General features: G+C 39.8%; 1 protein-coding gene across 4 annotated transcripts in view; it reads left to right on the plus strand.

Moving 5' to 3' along the window:
- The window catches only part of SSBP2 (single stranded DNA binding protein 2), a 135,532-nt gene that overhangs the window by 20,127 nt on the left and 95,786 nt on the right, over window positions 1–19,619 (plus strand). For all 4 annotated transcript variants that reach the window (XR_005626231.1, XM_039696310.1, XM_039696311.1 and 1 more), the window contains exons 2-4: window positions 11,990–12,062; window positions 16,132–16,193; window positions 17,825–17,909. Coding sequence is in view for 3 of the 4 variants with exons in the window: in XM_039696310.1 (XP_039552244.1) it covers window positions 11,990–12,062; window positions 16,132–16,193; window positions 17,825–17,909 (220 nt within the window). In the remaining variant the exon portion in view is untranslated. The remainder of the gene's footprint in view (window positions 1–11,989; window positions 12,063–16,131; window positions 16,194–17,824; window positions 17,910–19,619) is intronic.

The following is a 19,619-nucleotide window of genomic DNA, read 5'->3' on the forward strand; positions in this document are numbered from 1 at the left end:
AGCTGTTGAAAACTTGAGTGGCAAAACACACAGTTTTCCTACAATTTTCACTCTCTCCTGGGCAAGCAAGGCACCCTAGGCAGCTGTGCCTGGAGTGATCACTCCAGCCTACCCAAGGTGAAAAATCAAACTTCTCCAACAGATGCATGACAAAGGTGTGAAAAAACTTCTGTTGCACCTAAACATTTTGTTAGCAGTGCTATCATAACCTTTTCACATAAATTTATGGGAAATTCCCTGCATAGTACTGAATTCTGAGATAAATGATGAGCTGTCCTGTTTGGCTACATTTTTATATACCAAAACGTGTATTACTATTAAGTTCTTTAAAAGTGGGGTTTGCTTCTTAATGCAGCAGTTAAAATTCTGCAGACGCCTTCGTTGTGGGAGTAAAGGCCAGTCCAGTCATGCTTTATAGTAAGAGTACATTTATAAATTGTTTATAGAGGGCTAATAAATAATTAATGTCTGTTATTAAACAGGTTACAGGCATGAAGAGTGTGTATTATGTATGGCAATAAGCACACAGTAGAAGGTGTTAAAGACAGTGTTTTGTCTAACTGCCGCCCTAAAATCCATAACAAATGACCCTTTGTTAAAATATATATTAAACATTTGATTTACTCAATGCAGATTTATAAATACTTTATAGTTAGTACTAAATATAATTCCAGGAGTTGACTCCAGCCTTCTAGTAAAACCCTGCTGAGGAGGGAATGGCTTTTTGAGGTGAAATTGAAATCCAGAGCTGTGACTGCCTGGTGCTGTGCTGAAAAGCTGTCTTCTAGTAATGTACTAATAAAAGGATATTTTAAAAAAACTAATGTATGTTTTCTAAATAGACACAGGACCAAGCATCAGTAATTTGGAAGATAAAGCAGGGTATTTCAACTTGAGTACAAGATTTAGATTCAAGTCTCTCTGAGTCACCTTGAGAGTAAGAAATGGTATTCCTAATGAAAAATAATTTCTGTTTTAAACATAAAGTTTAATTTTCTTTATTTTTGGTTTTAACGCAGCCATCTGCTAATGCAGATAAAAATGTTGCATTTCATGCAGCTTTCTGTATAGATATGCAATTTCTTGTGAGATCTGTTTCTAGTTTTACCTTTTCTTTTGAAGAGAGAAACTTTTACAGATACATTATACATAATACTGAATTAATATGACAGATATATAATGAAACTGTTTTTTTAGTCGTAGGTCTTTGTGATATGCCTTTCCTTGTCCTTTTATCTTTGATGGTAGCTGGTTGGTTTTGTTCATTTCAGGTATAGTCTGTTTTTTTATTTTGAATCTGTCTCCACTAGATGTGAGACAGGACTGAAGGATATTCACCACTTACCTGAAAACCGAAATTTTTTTTTTTTTTTACTCTGTTCAATATCAAGTGAACAGTTAATGCAGGAACAGGAGAGTTCCTTACTAAATCATAAGTGTTGGTTTCCTTTTCACTTTAATGCTATTCATTGCAAATTTAATACCTTTTTCTTCACTCAGAGTTTTTGCAGTTGTTTAGAATCCTTCATCAATACTTCTTTTTGAAAAAGTGCATATTACAGTTTGATTCATAATTTTTCTTCATAAAAGCTTTATGTGGCATAAACATAGTTTCACTGAGATTTGAAGATTATGCATTGTAAAACTGAAGTGCTCTTGTACCTGAAAAATTCTATCCTCTGCCTTTCTGCGTATAAAAAATGAAAAAGGGAGGCCTAAATTGATTTATTTGTGTATGCTGATAAAAATATATAGTTGCTAGAAAGAATAAAAGGATCTTAAGAGGCTTTTGTTCATCAGTTGGTGCTGGAAGTTATCAATGCAGGACGACCCCAGCGTAGGGAATAATGTGCTGTGACTGCATGATTTCAGAAGGCTGAACAAATGCTTTATTAAGCTATGTTATATTACACTATATTATATTGTAACTATACTAAAGAGATACTACACTAAAAATATATTATACTGAAAAGATACTACAGAAAAACCCATGACTGTCATGACACAGCTTTTGCCCAGTTGGTCATTCAGTCCAAACAACCATCACCAGAATCCAATTAACAAATCACTTTGGGTAAACAGTCTCCATAACACATTCCACATCTGCCAAACAACAGGAGCAGCAGGTAGAGATAAGAATTGTTTTCTCTGAGGTTCTCACTGCCTTCCCCAGGAAAAATCCTGGGAGAGAGAATTATGTCTCTTTCTGTTCAGGGAATGCAAGCACCACAGGAAATGTGTAAAATCTCTGGTGGAGTCTTGGGACATCTCTCTCTCACCCCTGGCAGTACCAGCACTTCACCACAACACAGCAAAAAAAAAAGCAGAAAGTCTCCCCTTCCTTCTGCAGGTAAGAGTCTTGTCAAAGATAAGGATCAGCACAGCACATCCCTCTTCTCTGATGTTTGTAATTCCCATGTGCCGACTTCTTACCCCGAAATCTGCTTTTGAGAGTTTCCAGAGTAATTCAAGATTAGTTTCTGTCTTACTGCTAAGAAACAAGGAAACGAAGAAAGGAGTATAAAGGCAATAAATGAAGCATGGAGTTGCAGTGTGATTATTGCAATGTGCTTGTAAGTGCCCAAGACCAGGCTGGACAGGGCTTGGAGAAACCTGGGACCATGGAAGATGTCCCTGCCCATGGCAGGGGGGGACAGGATGAGTTTTAAGGTCTCCTCCAACGCAAACCATTCCATGAATCTGGTATTCTGTGTGTGTGCTTTTGAGGCTTAACACCGGAATCCCTTTAATACCACATAAATATCTCAAGTCAATTTCAGGTGGTGTGTAAACAGCATCCTAAATACAAATATTTGCTGAATCTTAATATTCTATTCATATTTAACTGAGAAGTGAAAAACGCATGGAAGTTGCGTAAGTTTTTTTAAAATGAACTTTTCTGTGTCCTCAAGCAGTTCAATCAGAATTCTTTAAAATGTCACTGAGAAGAAATGACAAATTGTGCTCAGGCAGGAGTTTGCACATGAACAAAAAGCAAACTAGTGTTTATATTTAATAAAACATCATTTTGAAGGTATATTATTTGTGCACTATTATTACAGAGGGTTTTTACATGAAATGGTTCATCACTCATGATATATTGGAAGACATTTTCTGAAACTCTCCTTAACAAAACTGCTGGAAGTTCTTGCATGGAGCTCACCAGTATTTTTAATCTGTAAATCTTTGACTCCGTTAAGATATCTTCACTGTCTTTTTCCTTTTGATCACAAGCTGAGAGTTTTCAGTACTTCTTTGCTATGCCTGGAGTGGCACGGATGGCGTTCCCCAGGGGTCTTGCTGCTTGGGATTGTTGCTCTGTGGCTGTGGTCAGGTATTGGCTCAGTCAGGTATATTAATTGGGCTGCAGTTTTGGGGCACATCAGCTCACTAAAGTGTAAAGTTCTAGAACCTTAAATTGTCTGTCTGTGAACAACCCATCTGGATTTTTTTTTTCCTTAATATTTTTTCCAGCTTTTTCCTCCCTCTCATTTTTACTCCCCCTCCTTTTTTTTTTAACTTTTTCTATTTATTTATATGATTATTTGTACTTTTCAGTGCCAACATCTGGCATCCTAAAACCTGTCCATGGCCTGTTGAAATCTCCTACTTTTCTGTCTACCTGCTGCAGAAACTGCATTTTGACAACATGACACTGACTTACGTCCTGCATTTCTTGTCCTGCCTGCCTGTGAATTTATCCATGAAGTTAACTTAATACCTGAATCCAGTGTGGGTTAGAGTATTCCAGTAATGCATCCTTAAGAAAATAGACAATTTTCTATTTTCTCCCATAAACCAAATGCAAGGCAACCCTTTTTTGACTGAATAGGTTGTGTACAGAAATGCATTTATAACTATTGAGAGCAGAACTACCAGTCTGAATTAGGTGCTGCACATGGAAGGACTAGAGTCTTTTGCATGCTTATGCCCTTTAAATTTTGTTTTAGAATTAGTGCGCAGCCAGAAACTGTGTGACAAATGTTTTGCCTCTTTTCCCTGCTTCATAAAAAAACCTCTGTGTCAGTTCTTCTAGCAAACATCAGCTGTCAGCGCAGAATCAAATACTTCCCATCTCTTTTCTTTTGTGTCTGGTTTCTTCCTTTCAAACACTAGCCAGTGGTGGCAATTTGGAGAGCTAGCATTCACATTTTCTAGACTGTTAGTCAAACACTTGGTCAGTACTGCAAAGTTCTATTATTGCTGAGTTTTTTTGATGTTTGGGAGTTTCTGATGCGTGGATTAACTCTTTGTGAGCCTGATTTTCAAATACCTTCCTCTTGTTGCTGGAATTCTTTGTTTGGAAAGTATTCTTACTATAAAAAAGATTGTGGTAGGACATAGAAAACCACTGTGGCTTTTTTATCACCTGCATTTCTAAAGGCAAGTGTGTCTGGTAACTTCCAGTTCAGTCTCAGAAAGTTATCTGTGAAGTTGTAAAAGACACATTTTTTGGGTGTTAAACCATCCCCTGGGCAGTCTGAGAGGACTGGAGGCTCAGCAAAGTCATCACCTGTGAGGTGTAGCTCAGGTTGTGTGCTCCACTTTACCTGCAGATGTTGCTGAGTGGAAACATTCAGTACTTGGGGGTCTTGGCTGATCCTTCTGGGCCATGTTCCAGTCTGAGGGAGCAGCAAGGGACTCCCTCAGTGCCCTCTGTCAGCCAGGGCTGGGCACAAGGAGCAGGCAAGGGTGTAAATCCCTGGGGAAGGGCGGCTGGATGTGTGGGGGCTCAGCAGGTGAGAGCCCAGCCAGATGTGTGGGATGGGGGCTGAGCAGGTGAGAGCCCAGCCAGATGTGGGATGGGGGCTCAGCAGGTGAGAGCCCAGCCAGATGTGTGGGAGCTCTGCAGGCAGGTGTGGGTCTGGCCAGAGCAGGCTTGAATGGTGTTAATATTGTTACATTACTTTACTTTCTTCATTGTTACAGTCTTTCCTTGCATCACTGATGAATTTTTGGATGCAGCCAGGGTAACCTCTTATCATTTTCTATTTGTCTTCCATTGATATTTGCCATCAGTTTTTTAAATTTATCTTGAGGCACCTGGTGCTTGTCTTGCACTTCTTTTCTCCGGGTAATGTGTCTCCACCAGTTTACTGAATTTCTTTGACTTCTGAGGTCTGATAGCTTCACTCTTATAATTTCAGAACTTATTCTCTCCAGTAGAAAATTTTACTGCTTCATAATAAGTCATACAAATTACTTTCCACCATTACTTTTTAGGTAGATACTCAGGGGATTTCATCTTGTGTGTCACCATCCCATATGATTCCCATAAAATTCATGAGGTGACTCGTTACTGTCTTTTCAGGGTGTCCTACCAAGCTCTCAGTGCAGAGTTTGCATTTTACAGAGTCTGAACACAAAACTGTAGCATGCAGTGAATAGGGGAATGGCACAGTCTGTATTTAACATCTACATCTAGGTTTTACCAGGATCTCCTGTAAAAGAGGAATAAACTCTTTTGCCCAACATTATTGATGACATTTGTAGGGGAGACCAGCAGTCCAACCCTAAATATCCTGGGATTCTTTGGGCAGGATATTAAATGAACATTCTCTGAGAAGAGCTGGGAAGGCTACTGGCAAAACCATGGGTCCTTGTAGGAGCCAGATGCTCAGAAACACTGATTTCTTTCTTTGTATGAATGAAAATCAAATTAGGTGCTGCTTGCTCAGTGAGGCTGGTGGGCAGTGCTGATCCAGCTCATCCTTGGGGAGCTGCTCTGTGCATCCCTGCTCCCTCCTCCTCCTCAGCCTTCTCCAGGGGATGCTGTAGGCACTTTTTTTCTACTCAGAGCAAGCAGCTGCTTCAGGAACAGCTGTAATATTTTAAGATGTCATATACCAATCAGTAATTCTGTGATTTTGAAGCTTTAAAGTTTGCATTTTGGTCAGGACTGTGTCTCTGCTTTGTTCTCTGATTGTAATTCTCTCCATGCCAGCTCTGTGCTGCCAGGGCATGGCATTAAACTCATTAAATACAGGAAATTTTATGCCGGGGACAAAATACCATATAAAAATCCATTACTATCCCATTGAAAGCATCAGGGAAGACCAAGGTTACCACTTTCACTATCAGGAAGAGGTGAAATCTCAAGTATTTTTATTAAAGTCTGAGCTTACACTTTAAAATGTATTTTGTTAGGTAGCTATTTTTCAGCTGCCATTTGGAATATTTTATAATCATGGTAAGTTGTGTAGTTAATATAGGTTAAGCCCAAGAAGCTACTTAGAGACGATCTTTAAAAATCCGTATATTTTCATAAAATGTGTTCCTTTTTATTCCCTAACCATGGACTAGGAAGCCTACTGGAAATCTTGAGGAATATAGGTATATAGGTGCCAAATATAGGTATAAAAATGATGGTTGTCTTATTTGAAAATCTGTAGGTCATCAAGAAAACTTGCCTTTTGATGAAGTATTTGCGAATCGATGGAAATTGTCCCATTCCAGTTGAACCTTCAGAAGAGTGTTTTGATTCCTCAGTAGTTTGGATCTGTAGTAATTTCTATGAGCTGAGACAAAAAAGGAATATGAAATTCAACCAGAGTCAGATAAAAGCAACGTCTGCAGTGTGACAGCACAAACCAAGGCATCCTTAGCTGATGAAAACATGTAAAGCCATGCAATTAAGTGCTTGTGGGGGGAGACTGCAGACATTAGCAGGCACACATCTCTGATCTTTCCCAAAAGATCAGTGCATACCAAATACCTATTCAGTGTTCACTTACACACTGGTGCTCAACTTAACACGTGGTTGGAAATGGCTGTGCCAGTGCTTGAAGTCTGCAGGAGGTCAAGTAGCAAAAGGGTGTGAAATTAGAACACACACACACACACACAAAAAAGTGAGCTGAAAGTATGTGTGTGAACTGAAAATCCCTGCTGTTGTTTATTGTGCAGTAAACGAGGGGAGGGTGGCCTCACTTCAGGAGGTGAATTTTTGGGACATCTTGCAAGGAGTCAAGTGGAAAAGAGACCAGTGCTAGGTCTGCCTGCTGGCAGAGAGCTGTGCTGGGTGAAGGCTTTTCCTTTCTTTTCCTGTCCCTGGATGGGGCTTGGAGCAATTTCAAGGACCTGTGTATTAGAGGCAAGGGAGGTTAATAATTTAATCAATAGTTTCCTTTAAAAATATTCTCCACAACTCTTCGACAACGTGTTAAATTATTCCCCAACTTTTCTATCTTCACGCAATTCCAGATGCTCTGCATTAAATAAATTTGAAAAGTTGTCCACTTACAAAGCTTCTGGTGCCATGGCTGGTCTGGAACACAGCCACAACCCCAGCAAGCTCACCACATTTATTGTTGCTGCATGTGATCTGTCAGCCTGGGGTGAACAAGGAGAAGGATCCGTTTATTTGGGAAACACCACCAGGCTCATCTAAGGCCCCCATTCCTCACAGCACTGGGCATTGCTTTGATGAATGCAAGGAAAGTATTTTCTGTGTGCAGAGAGAGGGAGAAATACCTGTGTGTATACATTTGACACTGGCTGTGTTTGCAGGGCAGTGCAGGAGCTCTCAGGACCCTCCAGTGCCAAGAAAGTATCAAGGATATACCCCAGGACTGTTTCCTTGAGCAGTGCTTGTGTTCCATTCAACACCTGTGTGTTCCTAGAGCACCACTCAGGCTGCTGATGGCACTCAGGGCAGTCACAGTGACACAGATCAGTCTTGAGCTGTGACAGGGAGCAGCAGAGTGGCCTAAGTGGAGCCTCTTGGCAAGGGCAGCCTGCTGCCTCAGGCTGAGCAGCCCAAAATCTCCTGGGGTTGCTGCTTGTGCTGGGCTGTGCAGGGACATCCCCGCAGCCTCCAGGCCCATCATGGGGCTGCCTGAGCACAGGGAAAAGGTTTGATGGAATTCTCATGTAGTGCTTGAATTTGATCCAAAGCCATGGCTTATCTGGTCTCTTGTCCAGTCCTCTCTCAGGTAGGTGGTGAGACTGAATCACATAAATTTCAGGTGAGATGAGTGGAAAAATATTATTTACATATATATATATATGTATATATATGCACACACATACATATATATATATTTAATTTATATATATATATGCGTGTGTATATATATACACACATATGTGTATATATATCTATATAAAAAATATATAAGAAATAAATACTTACAAACAAATTATATTATAATGTACATATTATATTACCATATACATATTTTAAATATTTTATTTTTGGGGGGGAGAAAAGGGGCAAAAAATTACTGCCAGTATGACCAAGTGGGCCAAAAAATAATGGTTTGGCATATTAAATAAACTTCCTTAGAAAAATTGTTTACCGGTGTTTGTTGAAACTTGGTAAAACCAGTCACCTTCAGGAGCTTTGGAGCAGGTTTTGAAGTACTGAATTAGTGGATTCAAGGAAATTTGTTCAGAAAACCTCTGCCTAAAACATGTGCTAAGATTCAGTGCAACTTGCTCATGTTTTACAGAATGGGATTTGTAATTTGGATGTGAGATGAGTGAGATTCCTAGGATTTGAAATGAAACATGGATTTGAACTGCAGCCTATAGACAGTCTTGAAAACAGCAGAAAAGCTACTTCTCTGTGCAGACTAGTAATTTGGGAATACATGAGGTCTTCTGAAACATGGAGAGTAACATTTAAGATCTCTTCTATGAAGTTGCTTTTCATTCTTGCTCAGCTGCTTCACTCAAACTTACAATTATGTATGGATATTGATTTTCTAGTTCTTTAATTACTGTTTTGAACGCACCAAAAGTTAAATGGATGGTGTGCCATATGCTAAACTCTCCATAGAGGAAGAGTTTTCAAAAAATTGCGTCTGAACAATCTAAAAGTGCTATAAATGTATCTTGGTGATGCTCATATCTGGAACATGCCCATTATAGATACTTTATTTTTTTTTACATCCAGCGTCAGATGTTAGCAGCATAATGGCTCTTGGTGACGGAGGAGGTGGTGGGAACACTTGTGTGATGTGCAGTCTTAGTCTTTTGGTTTGGAATTGGGTGAGTTCACCACGTTTCCACCAATGGAAATAGTGCTGCAAGGCTTGAGTTGTAAGTTCTCATTAAGCTAATTGCGTCTCCCCATCTTTAAAATGTAGGAATGTAATTTCCACTGCACAGTTAGAGGAATTACTGTTTATTTCCTGGTAGTATTCTGATAAATGCTTGACTTGAACCACTTAAATGGCTCTTTTCTGTGGAATTCAGTAGCTGCTTGTGGGATGTAGGAATGCCTTGTCCAATTAGAGCAGGAACTTCAGGCAAAGTGCACCAGGTTAGCAGCATGAGTCAGGCAGTAACCTTTTTTGTTTGTTAATGGAGTGAATGTATCATCAGGGTACAGATGAATGTGTGCTCTAATTGTCTTGGCAGGGAGGGGGGAGCTCTGGCCTGTGTCATGTCTTTAGCAGAAATTACTGCAGCATTGTCATAAATTGATTGGAAATATTTTTTCCTCACATTACTCATGGGATGTCAACAAGTATGCAAATGTGAAAATTCAACATATGTCTGCTTGCTGCTTCTGCACGGTTTCTCACACCAGTTTAATGAGTAAAAACTGTCTTTTTAAAATGTCACTTCAAACCCAAGTCTTCTGGTGTTGAAGACCACCTCACTAATACTTTCTGAGTCTTGTGACAGGATGTGAAATTGTTCATTAATTTCTTCATTTTACACACTTGAACTGTAGCTTGGTTTTTGTCTTTTCTGTTCCTCGCCTGTCGTTACAGTTTGTATATTTGGTATTTCTCCTTATTACACAGTGTTGCACCTTTTTGGGCGTCTCTGCCGTCTTTCCCCAGAGCATCAGTTTCCCATTGATCCTTCGCTGTGACACAGCGAAACCTTAGTATCCCTCTTTTGATTTCTGTTTACATTTATTTCCGAATGAACCCATAACATTGTTACATTCTGTAGAGGCTTCCTGAGAGCACAATAACAAGGGCTGGGGCAGCCATAGAGACCCTGTGGGATTATTCTGTGCTGTGCTCCTGTCCTGTATCTGTTGGTGGGAGGTGGTCCCAGCTCTCCTGGCACAGCCCTTGGCAATCTGGGGTTTACCACAGCTGGACCAACCTGCAAGCCTAAAGCCTTCTACTGAAATCTGCCACTTTTACCCTCCACACACGCATGAAACACAATTTCATTGCACTGCTGGTTTGTTTAGCCCAAGAGGTAACAGCATTTACACAAAGCTGGAGATGGTAACAGTTAGCATCGTGCTTAATTAGCACATTCTGTGTGTTTAGGTCAAAAGTTTTAGGGTTGTCTTGTTGTTGCAGTGTTGAAATGTCTTGTGTTTTTGGAGCAGAGGCAGTGGGGACAGGCAGGGATGTTGGGCTGTGCTGGAGCACTCTGCAGGCACCCCAGAGTCCTGAGAGGAGGCACAGACCTCTCTGGGCATTAAAGCCTTGTGCTGTCAGTGTGGGCATCAAGATGCCCTGTGTGCCAAAGCTTTCAGTCGGTGTCAGAGCCGTGGGGGTGCTGAAACTCCCCGCAGCAAACCCGGGGTTTGTGCTGCTCCGCCTTCCTTCACGGGGCAGGAAGGATGTGATCACACAAACCCTTTTATCTGGACCGCAGGCTTCATGTTTGGATAAGAACAAAAAAGGGACTCTCATAAGACAAATGAGGTGCTTTAAAAAAAAAAAAAAGCGTTACTGGGTATTCAGGATGTATTGGCAGAAAAGCATTTCTTCTCTGTCTCTTACATCTGTCTTAGATTTAGTCTACAACATTTCTTGGTTAAAATTTGCATGGTAGTTGAAATGGGAAGAATTAAGTCAACTCTTAAGAGATCTTCTCTCCCCACAGTACTTAGAGAGTTCAAACTAAAACTAGTCACATGTTTGAATTATATATATTTAATTTGAGGGAAAAAGTACATCTTTTCTTTTGAGGTTGGACAGAGAGTAAAGTAATATGTGAATGTCTTACAAACAACTAGTGAAACCATTTCACAACTAGTGAAAACCATTTTTGGGGAAGGCCTCTCTGAGATTTTAAAATTTCACACTTGTTAGGTCACTGCTATAATTACTGCTCTAGCAGAGCCATGATGACAGTGATCACACAGAACATGGTTTTGAGCAGGAAAGCAGAGCCTCTCCCTCTCTTCTTTGTGTAGCTATCTACAGGTTTTTGAAAATGAAGAGGGAGAATGTTTCTAATAAGAATAGCCATGTATCATGAGGTGCATTCAAATAAATTTAACTTCTTAGAAATAGGTAGCAAATATAAAAGACCTCCTCCTTCTCCTCCTTCTCCTCCTTCTCCTACTTCTCCTCCTCCTTCTCCTCCTCCTTCTCTTCCCCCTCTTCCTCTTTCTTTTCCTCCTGGACAGCCTAGAGGCTTGCAGACAGACAGACAGACAGGAGGCTCTGGGGAGTCAGCTGGAGCTGTGGCAGTCATTTGTAGCTCTGCTGCCACCAGAGCCCAGGTCTGGATGAATTTCAGGATCTGTTTTCCCTTCGCTGCAGAGCTGTGGTTGTTCAGCCATGCCATACATCGAGGCTGCCATCGCTTCTCCTGATGCAGCCTGAAGTTTCCATGTTCTTTGGAAAAACCACAGGGCTATTTTTCAAGAGTGCTAACAGCTTGACACATTCCACATGCTAAAAAAGTTGACCTGGAAAAGCAATCAGTGACACTGTATGAAAATATTGTATTTACAGTAAGCATGCTCACTCAGAGCAGCACTGGGTCCCTTGTTAGCTCACTAGGCACTTGTCCAAATATTAAAAATGTTGACATTAAGTAATTTGGGGTCTTAATAATGTTTTAATTAATGACTATTTAAACACCTCTGGTCAGATTGACCTGCATGTCTAGTTGAAAAATTCTGGTAGAGGTAATAGATTTGGCACGTTCAGTACCTTGTGGTTTGTGGAAGGCAGTGGGGCGTATCTCAAACTTGTGATAATCCTTTATTTCTGAAGAAGAGGAGCAAACAAATGCACAATACTAAATATTGTCCTTTCTGTTTATTTTTCAGATTAGCACTGTACGTATATGAATATCTGCTCCATGTAGGAGCACAGAAATCAGCCCAGACATTTTTATCAGAGGTGAGTTTTTTACATGACTTCCGAGGGCCTGCAAGTGAAATAAATATGATTTGGTCTAGAGGAAGAGCAGAGAGATACTGATACCTTGGGTATCAGTTTGCCTCAGTCCACTGTTCCTCATCCTCTGTAACCCAGTTTGTCATGTCATTTTACATGATCTCCTGTAACTATTTTTGCTGTGGTTTGTAATCCCCATTCTACACTGGGGAAGATTAATCTATTTTCTCTAATAAGTGGGCATGCTGGAGAACCCTTCAATGGTACTCAGTTTTGATGACCTTTTAACTTACTATTGATATCTCCAATTGTGAATGATGGGCCCTTCTAAATGTATTTTACATCCCACTGTCATACACTATCAATTCTCCTTCTCTGAAGCACTGCTGATCTCTCTGTGCTCTCACCATGCTTTTAACCACTTCACTTCTTTTCATGTGTTGAATCAATGACAGCCACAACCACTTAGGTCCTGCTTTTTTAAACACTTTCAATGGCTAATGGAATTTTTACCTTTACACAGTAGTTTTGGGCTTTTTTAAGAGTCTTTTCAAAGACTTTTTATGCATCTTGTGAAGGTTGAGGTAAATTGTGTCTCCTAAGCATTTTACTTTTACCCTAGGATACAAATGTATGCTGAACACATTGAAGTTTTCTGGGTTTATTATTGTTTTTAATCTTTGACAAGAACATACAAGATAATAATAACAACAACAATAAAAGTAACTAATAATAATAACAATAGTGTAGTAATAGTAGTAATAATAGGAAGACTGAGCAGAAGTTGGGAAAAAATAGACGAGATATTTTCCTAGGAAAATTTGCTGCTTTAACTGATCCTCCTTCAAAAGCAAATAAAATTATTATGCTGGTGATGACATTTTGAAGATGGAAGAGGGGAAAATGAAAATCCAGAGGGTTGTTTGTGATGTTTGCACAAAACTGACAAAGCAGAGATAAGGAAAAAGGGTAGAATTGTAGCATGATCAGTTTACGTTTATAATAAGGGTGGTTTTGACAATTGTTTTATCTCTTTAGTAAAACATTGGTAAAATAAGAGAAAATAATGTAAAGTATCGTCTTGGCTTTCCCAAAACAGCTGTCATTTGTAAATAATGCATTGCACAAGGTAAATTTTGCTCACTTTGTTTTTATGATGTTTTTGCAATATGAACAGTTGGCAGAAGCATAGCTGGTATGACATCTGAATTTCCTGAAAATATTAAATACAGTGTCTTAAAACTCAGCTTTTAAAACTAATTCAGTCTTGAGTTGCAGAGACACTCTCAGGTCTGAACAATGAAACCTAAGGATACATCAAATCTTCAAAATTAAGACTTGCACTCATCAAGAAATGGTAAACACAGGTCAGGGACAATTAGTAGTGCATAGAGTGGGTATGAGGTACCAGCTGTGAGTTTATTTCCCTCACTAATTAGCAGTGCAGGAGGGTAAATGTGCTGACAGGTCTTGTGAATGGTTCTGTGACTGCTGGGCTGGATGCTCTCTCAGTTTGGGTGGGTTTCATTTTAAAGTTAAACAGTTGGGAGTATCTCTAAAGCTGAGTGTTGGGGCTTTAAAGAAGAGCCCACACAGATTTTCTGAGCTGTAGGGCAGCCAGTGGAGTCTAAAGGTTGAGATCCCTCTCTCACAGATCTGCCAGGGGCTGTGACTCAGAGGAATGGAACCAAATTAAAGGAAAATAGAAGTGGGATATCCATGAATCCACTGTGATACTCTAACTTGGGGATGGTTGTCCTGAGCATCCCCATGTTTTTGGCATTCTTTGTGTCTGGTTTGACTTTTGTATGCTTCCCTTGAAGACCTGATCCTTATCCCACCTATTTTCTAACCTGGAAGTCAGATTCCAGCCTTGGATAATTCCAGTAGCCTGGGTGGGCCAGGTTGGTGGGTATTTCACAGTTAATCATTCCCTGGCTATGAGCTTAACCAGTACACTTGACAATGAATATTTTTTTTTTCTATAAATAATAATTCTTCATAAGTCCCATTGATCAGACAGACCACATCTGCTGTGTTAGACACAAGTATGGATATGTAAAAAAAAAACCAAAACAAAAATTCTTGAAAAGAGTCCGAAACTTCCACATTTCCTTCAGTCTCCTTCTTCCAATCAGTTTCTCAAGATAACATATGTCCCAGCACCCAAAAAGACCTGAACTGGATAATTTTCTCACCAGGCCCTGCTTTGAAGAAAACAATTACTGCTTAAACATAATGTGGGTGTTCTTCACAGACATAATTTTTGCTCCTAAGGGAATGGTATTTCTGCTTCAGGAACCCCTTTTTTCGTTCTGGTTGTACAGTGCATCTCTTCATTATGTGATTTTGAACCTTCTCAGAGGTACTGTGTGTTCCTGATTATTAATACAAGTCTTTCCAAGACATTCCCAGGGCGCATGAGGAGCAGCTGTGCCTCAGAGAAGTGTGTTTGAAGAGTGTGTAATACCTTTGTAGTGCCTTTGCCTTTCAAATGTTCATCAGTTTTTCCTGCCAGCACTTAAGGAACTTTAAGCACTTAAGCACTTCAGGAACTTTGTGAAATATGTTTTTTGTGTATTAACTACTGTGCGAGGGATGTTGGTTTTCATTCTGCCACCTTTACCAACTCAAGTGGCAGTGGCTCAATGTTATCTTTTATAGACAATTTAAAATAGCATAATTGTTTTTGAAAAGTTGTGTTCATATAATATATCAAAATTGCATTAGGTTTCTTCATATTTGAGATTTTCTAAATGGATTTTCATGTAAGTCCAAACAATATTTTTAGGCATGCGAGCTACATATTCTGCTATTGACAAAAACTTTTATGTGTTTAAATTTCCTAAGAATTTGATGTGAAAATCAAGTGTGAGTTGAGAATCTTAAGTCTCTTTGGAATATGCCAGCTTTAGGAAGGACCATGACAGTATGAAACTATATCTACCTTTAATATTATGCTTTTATGTACTTTTACATATATGTATATGGATCTGTCACTTAAAATTCCTTTCATATTAAGCCTGTTTAAGCATTTTAATAAAATAACCCTCATCTTGTCTGCCATTGTTTCTGTCTCTAGAGAAGAATATGGTTTGTGCTTTTAACAACTCCTTTTGTAAGAGAGTTGGACAGGAAATTATGCTGTGTGTCATTGTCACTAGAGGAGTTTGCAATGCACACAATGCAAAATGTGCACCAAACATCCACCAAGTTCTAACATGAGACATTCTTCTGGACAGTGTTGTGTGGGCTTTGTGACAGCCCAAACTATTTAATTTTGGAGTTAAGCACAAGCTACCAACAGGCATTGAAAAGGTGGTTGTGTGATTTCAGCCAAGGCACAACATTTGGGAAGTTTTGCAGAGAGACAGATGCTGTGATTGGTGTTGTCTAATGTGTTCCCTGATCGACAACAAAAGTTTGAATTCAGGAGTTCTTAAACTGCACTTCCTTTGAAAACAGCATCAAACAGACCCAGTTTCCTTGGTGGGAAGGAAGTCCCAGGCAGTACAGGTGTTGAGGAGAGCTTGCCAGCACAGGAGAGCAATCCAGAGGAGCTGCACATTTCCCCTGGCTGGTGGGAGCTGGGTTATGGCAGTGGCGCTGCCTCACTTTTGCCACGTTACCTGTGACTGAAGCACTCCTTGAGGATTACAAAACACTGCTGGCCCTGGCTGCGGGGGGAAGAGTGCCACCTGCTGAATCCACAGCATCAGTCCTGTGCAAATGGGAAAAGATTTCAGTTTTAAGGGTACTTAATAATCACTTTTTTAATCGTGCATTTTTGACCTTAAAATAGCACACAATATATTCAGAATTAAAAAAAACAAGCCAAAGAATAAAATTCTAAACTATGCTTCCCCAGCATAAAAGGAGGTAATTTTAAGTAGCAGCTATATCATTGAATGTAGCAAAATAAGTAAATAGGGCATCCAAATTAAAGACCATAAAGCATCTCATAACTGTGAAATCTTCTCTTCCTCATCCTTTTTCTATCTGAATTATGTAATGCTTTTTAGTCACAATGACCACAAGAATGTACACCTTTGTTTTTATCATTTTATTTTAGATAAGATGGGAAAAAAACATCACACTGGGGGAGCCCCCAGGATTCTTGCATTCCTGGTGGTGGTAAGTACCAGTTTTCTTCTCCTCTGATTTTCTTAGAAGTGGCTGATGTCCAGTTCCAGCTGCTGGAGGCAAGAAATTCAGGTGAACACTGTGAAAAGAGTGAGAGGATCAGGATTAAGAAGCATTCTCTTGTTAAGGAATAAAATAACAGAAAATTAGATACAGAAAAGGAAATAATAGCAAAAGATACTGGATAGTGGATACAGAAAAAAGAAATAGTGCATAGTATATTGATAAGAAAGGAGGTGGCCTGGCTTTCCTTCTTCACCAACTTCCAGCACATTTTGCAGCTAAGGGGTCATTCTACATATAATAAATACTTGCATTTGGAAAGAAAACACAGCAAATACAGAGACTGTGTGTAGATGTGAGCTTGCTCAGTCTGCAGTCCATAGCTGTGTGTGTAGAATTCCCCAGGGGAGAAGAGTGCTCAGAGGCACTGCTGTGCAGCCGAGCTATTTATTCATTATTTTAGTATATCCAACAAGCCTGTGTTTGAAGAAATGCAGAAGTGCAGAGAATATGCCCAGCTGTCAGTAGTACAAGAATTCACAGGTTTTGAAATGGTTCCATTTGAACCCAGGTGATTTGCACAGCTGCCTGGGAAGTGGAGTATCCTTCTTTGACCATCCTTTCACAGCTTCTGCTGTCTGATGGAAGCCTGGCAAGAACATGTCCCTTTTATCTCTAATGTCTGCATTATCCGTAATTTTGATTGTCTGCAGCAGAGTGCTCAAATTGTCCATACATCCATATCATGGTGCTGGATTAAGTTATAGAGGATTAAGTCTAAATCAGTAAAAAACCGCTATGAAGCTCCAACAAATTTTATTATCAAATATATTATTAAGTCATTCTAGCATAGACACAGTTTCATTCCAGAAACTTTGTGGTAGAACTGATTGGTATGTAACTACAGTTGAAGGAGTTTGTGGGGGAAGACCAATGGGATTATGTGCCATAATAGCCTTCCTTTTATTCTTTATGACTTAAGAACATGCCCATGCATTTTTTGTGCTTGCCTGGGCACCAGATCCTCAGGGAGCTTTGGTGTGAGCACAGGACTGGACATTTGTGCACAGAAGCTGTGGCTGCCTCATCCCTGGAAGTGTCCAAGGCCAGGCTGGATGGGGCTCGGAGTAACCTGGGATGGTGGAAGGTGGTGGAGACTGGATGGGCTCTAAAATCCTTCCAATCCAAATTGTTCTGTGATTCCAGGAACCCTGACCATGGAAGGATTCCCAGTTTTCTCTCCAGTTTCTTCCCTTTCCCTTTTATTACAAATCCATTCCTTCCCATGCTTTGTGGAAGTCGTTTGAGCAGTTGCTGGAGGGGTAAGATTAAATGAACAGTAACACACACTGTATTCATATATATTAGACCAGATTCTTGGTCTGTAGTGCAGTGGTGTTAAAGGAATACAGCACTGCTTGCCTCAGAAATCAGATGGCAGGGCTTGGTTCCTCACAGATGAACCACAAATCCAAATTCTTCCTTAGAGGTGAGTGTTCCCATTCTTTGGAGAGAAAGTGACATTTCTGCATGGGAACATCCATGTGGGGTGTGTGTATAACATAAAATCCAGATGAGCAGTGACACTCTCATCATCCCTGTAACCTCTTCCCTTGCAGTGTGTTCTGGGATCTCTACTGTGCAGCTCCAGAAAGACGAGAAACATGTGAACACTCGAGTGAAGCAAAAGCCTTTCATGACTATGTAAGTTTTGTGTGTCTTTACCATGGCTACATTAATTGCATGTGTAAATACAATAAAGAAGTATTTCTGCACTGCAGTGGCTCAGAAACACAGGTGTTGTTAATTTCTAACACTCAGTTTTCTAGTGAGTGAAATTTTTCTAATTTCTCCTTAGAATTAGGAATTCCTAATTCTTTAATTGCCAGCAGGATATGGGGGACTCCTGGAAGCTGTCTCAGAGATCAAGGTTCTGTCCCAAGTGTTAAATGCAGAATAAAGAGTGGCCTTCTGTCCCCCATGCCATGGACACATGAGATTGGCCACAAAGACACAGGGCAGATAGAAGCATGGATGTGACCTGCCCAAATATCTGTGCTCTTTCAGTGCTAAGGAAGAGACTGTTCTGTAGATGGAATTGATCTCTGCCTTCTGTCAGGACTACCCTGGCTGAAACTGGGGGGGTCATATGCTTTTATAACCTGGAGATTTTTCACCCTAATAAACAATCAAGCAACACAGAATAAGTGAAATGCAAAATCAGCTGGTCGAAGGCAACAGGAGGAATAGAGGACAGAAGTTTCATGACAGTTTTGCTGCCTTTGAGACTTCATTCAAAACACAGCAGGGGAGTCTTGAGTGAGAGTAGTTTTCACAATACAACTGTGAAACCTCTTTCCTTGAGTCTTTTCCATGTCTGCCTCATAAATAGTGTCTAGTTACTGCCAAAAAATATTTCTACGGATAAAACTGCATTAGACTACCCTATCCCAGTGTCTTGTAAACACAGATTGGGAACAACAGAAATGAATCAGCAAAGTGACCATTTTCCATTTTCTGTTGTCAAATTCTGGTAATGGCTTGGCATCCTACAATGTGTGAGCTAATGGTGATCTTGCCCTGTTGTTTATTTGCAGTAAACAACACCTTAGACTCTGGAAGCACCATCAGTACAGTCAGAGATGTCCAGCATCTTTCACCAATGTCTCTTTAACACCCTGTAGTGGTGGTTAAATTGTGAGGGTGACTGGTTAAGGAGCTCGGACAATGCTGCACAGTCATGTCCAGGCTATGCTGACCACTAAACATAATTAATGAAAGACATAATTATCAGAGAGAGGAACAAAGTTTAAGGACATTTTGTACTCACAGAGTTGTTAAGGTCAGCCAACTGAGTAAGACACATTCCTCAAATTAAAAATGAGGTATCTCTTGCAAACACAATAGTTGTGGTCATTTTGTCCTAATCTGTTGTAAATAAAAAGATTTCTATTGGAAAAAGAAAAGACTTAGCTATTTGTATTAGCTACTTAATATTTTGGTTCCTTGTTATTAGACGAAGGTTTAATTCCACTGAAGGAGCAGTTGTTTTACGGGAATAGTGTAAGGCCGTGAGGAATGACTTTAGAGATTTAAATCTGGGCAGATCCAAAACACAGCAGTTGACTTCAGTGGGGGACATTTTGTTCTCAAAATGAAGTGTATGTAACAAAAGCCAAAAATCTGAAAAATGTAAATATTGTTGTGAAACAAAATTGTGAAACAGAATGATCAGCAAGAGGAAATTTTCAGTGAAAAAGTATTTGGAGTCTAAAAGGAGTCCACAAACCTTTAAGCTGAGGAGAGTTCAACTGATCAGTAAGTTCACTATTGAGTCTAAACTTAGAGGTATACTAGGAATTTGAGTAGGTGAATCAAAGTAGTTAGAAAGCTCCTTTAGCATGTTCTATTAAC

This window comes from Passer montanus, unplaced genomic scaffold, assembly GCF_014805655.1.
Source record: "Passer montanus isolate IOZ18808 unplaced genomic scaffold, ASM1480565v1 scaffold97, whole genome shotgun sequence".
NCBI classification, from domain to species: domain Eukaryota; kingdom Metazoa; phylum Chordata; class Aves; order Passeriformes; family Passeridae; genus Passer; species Passer montanus.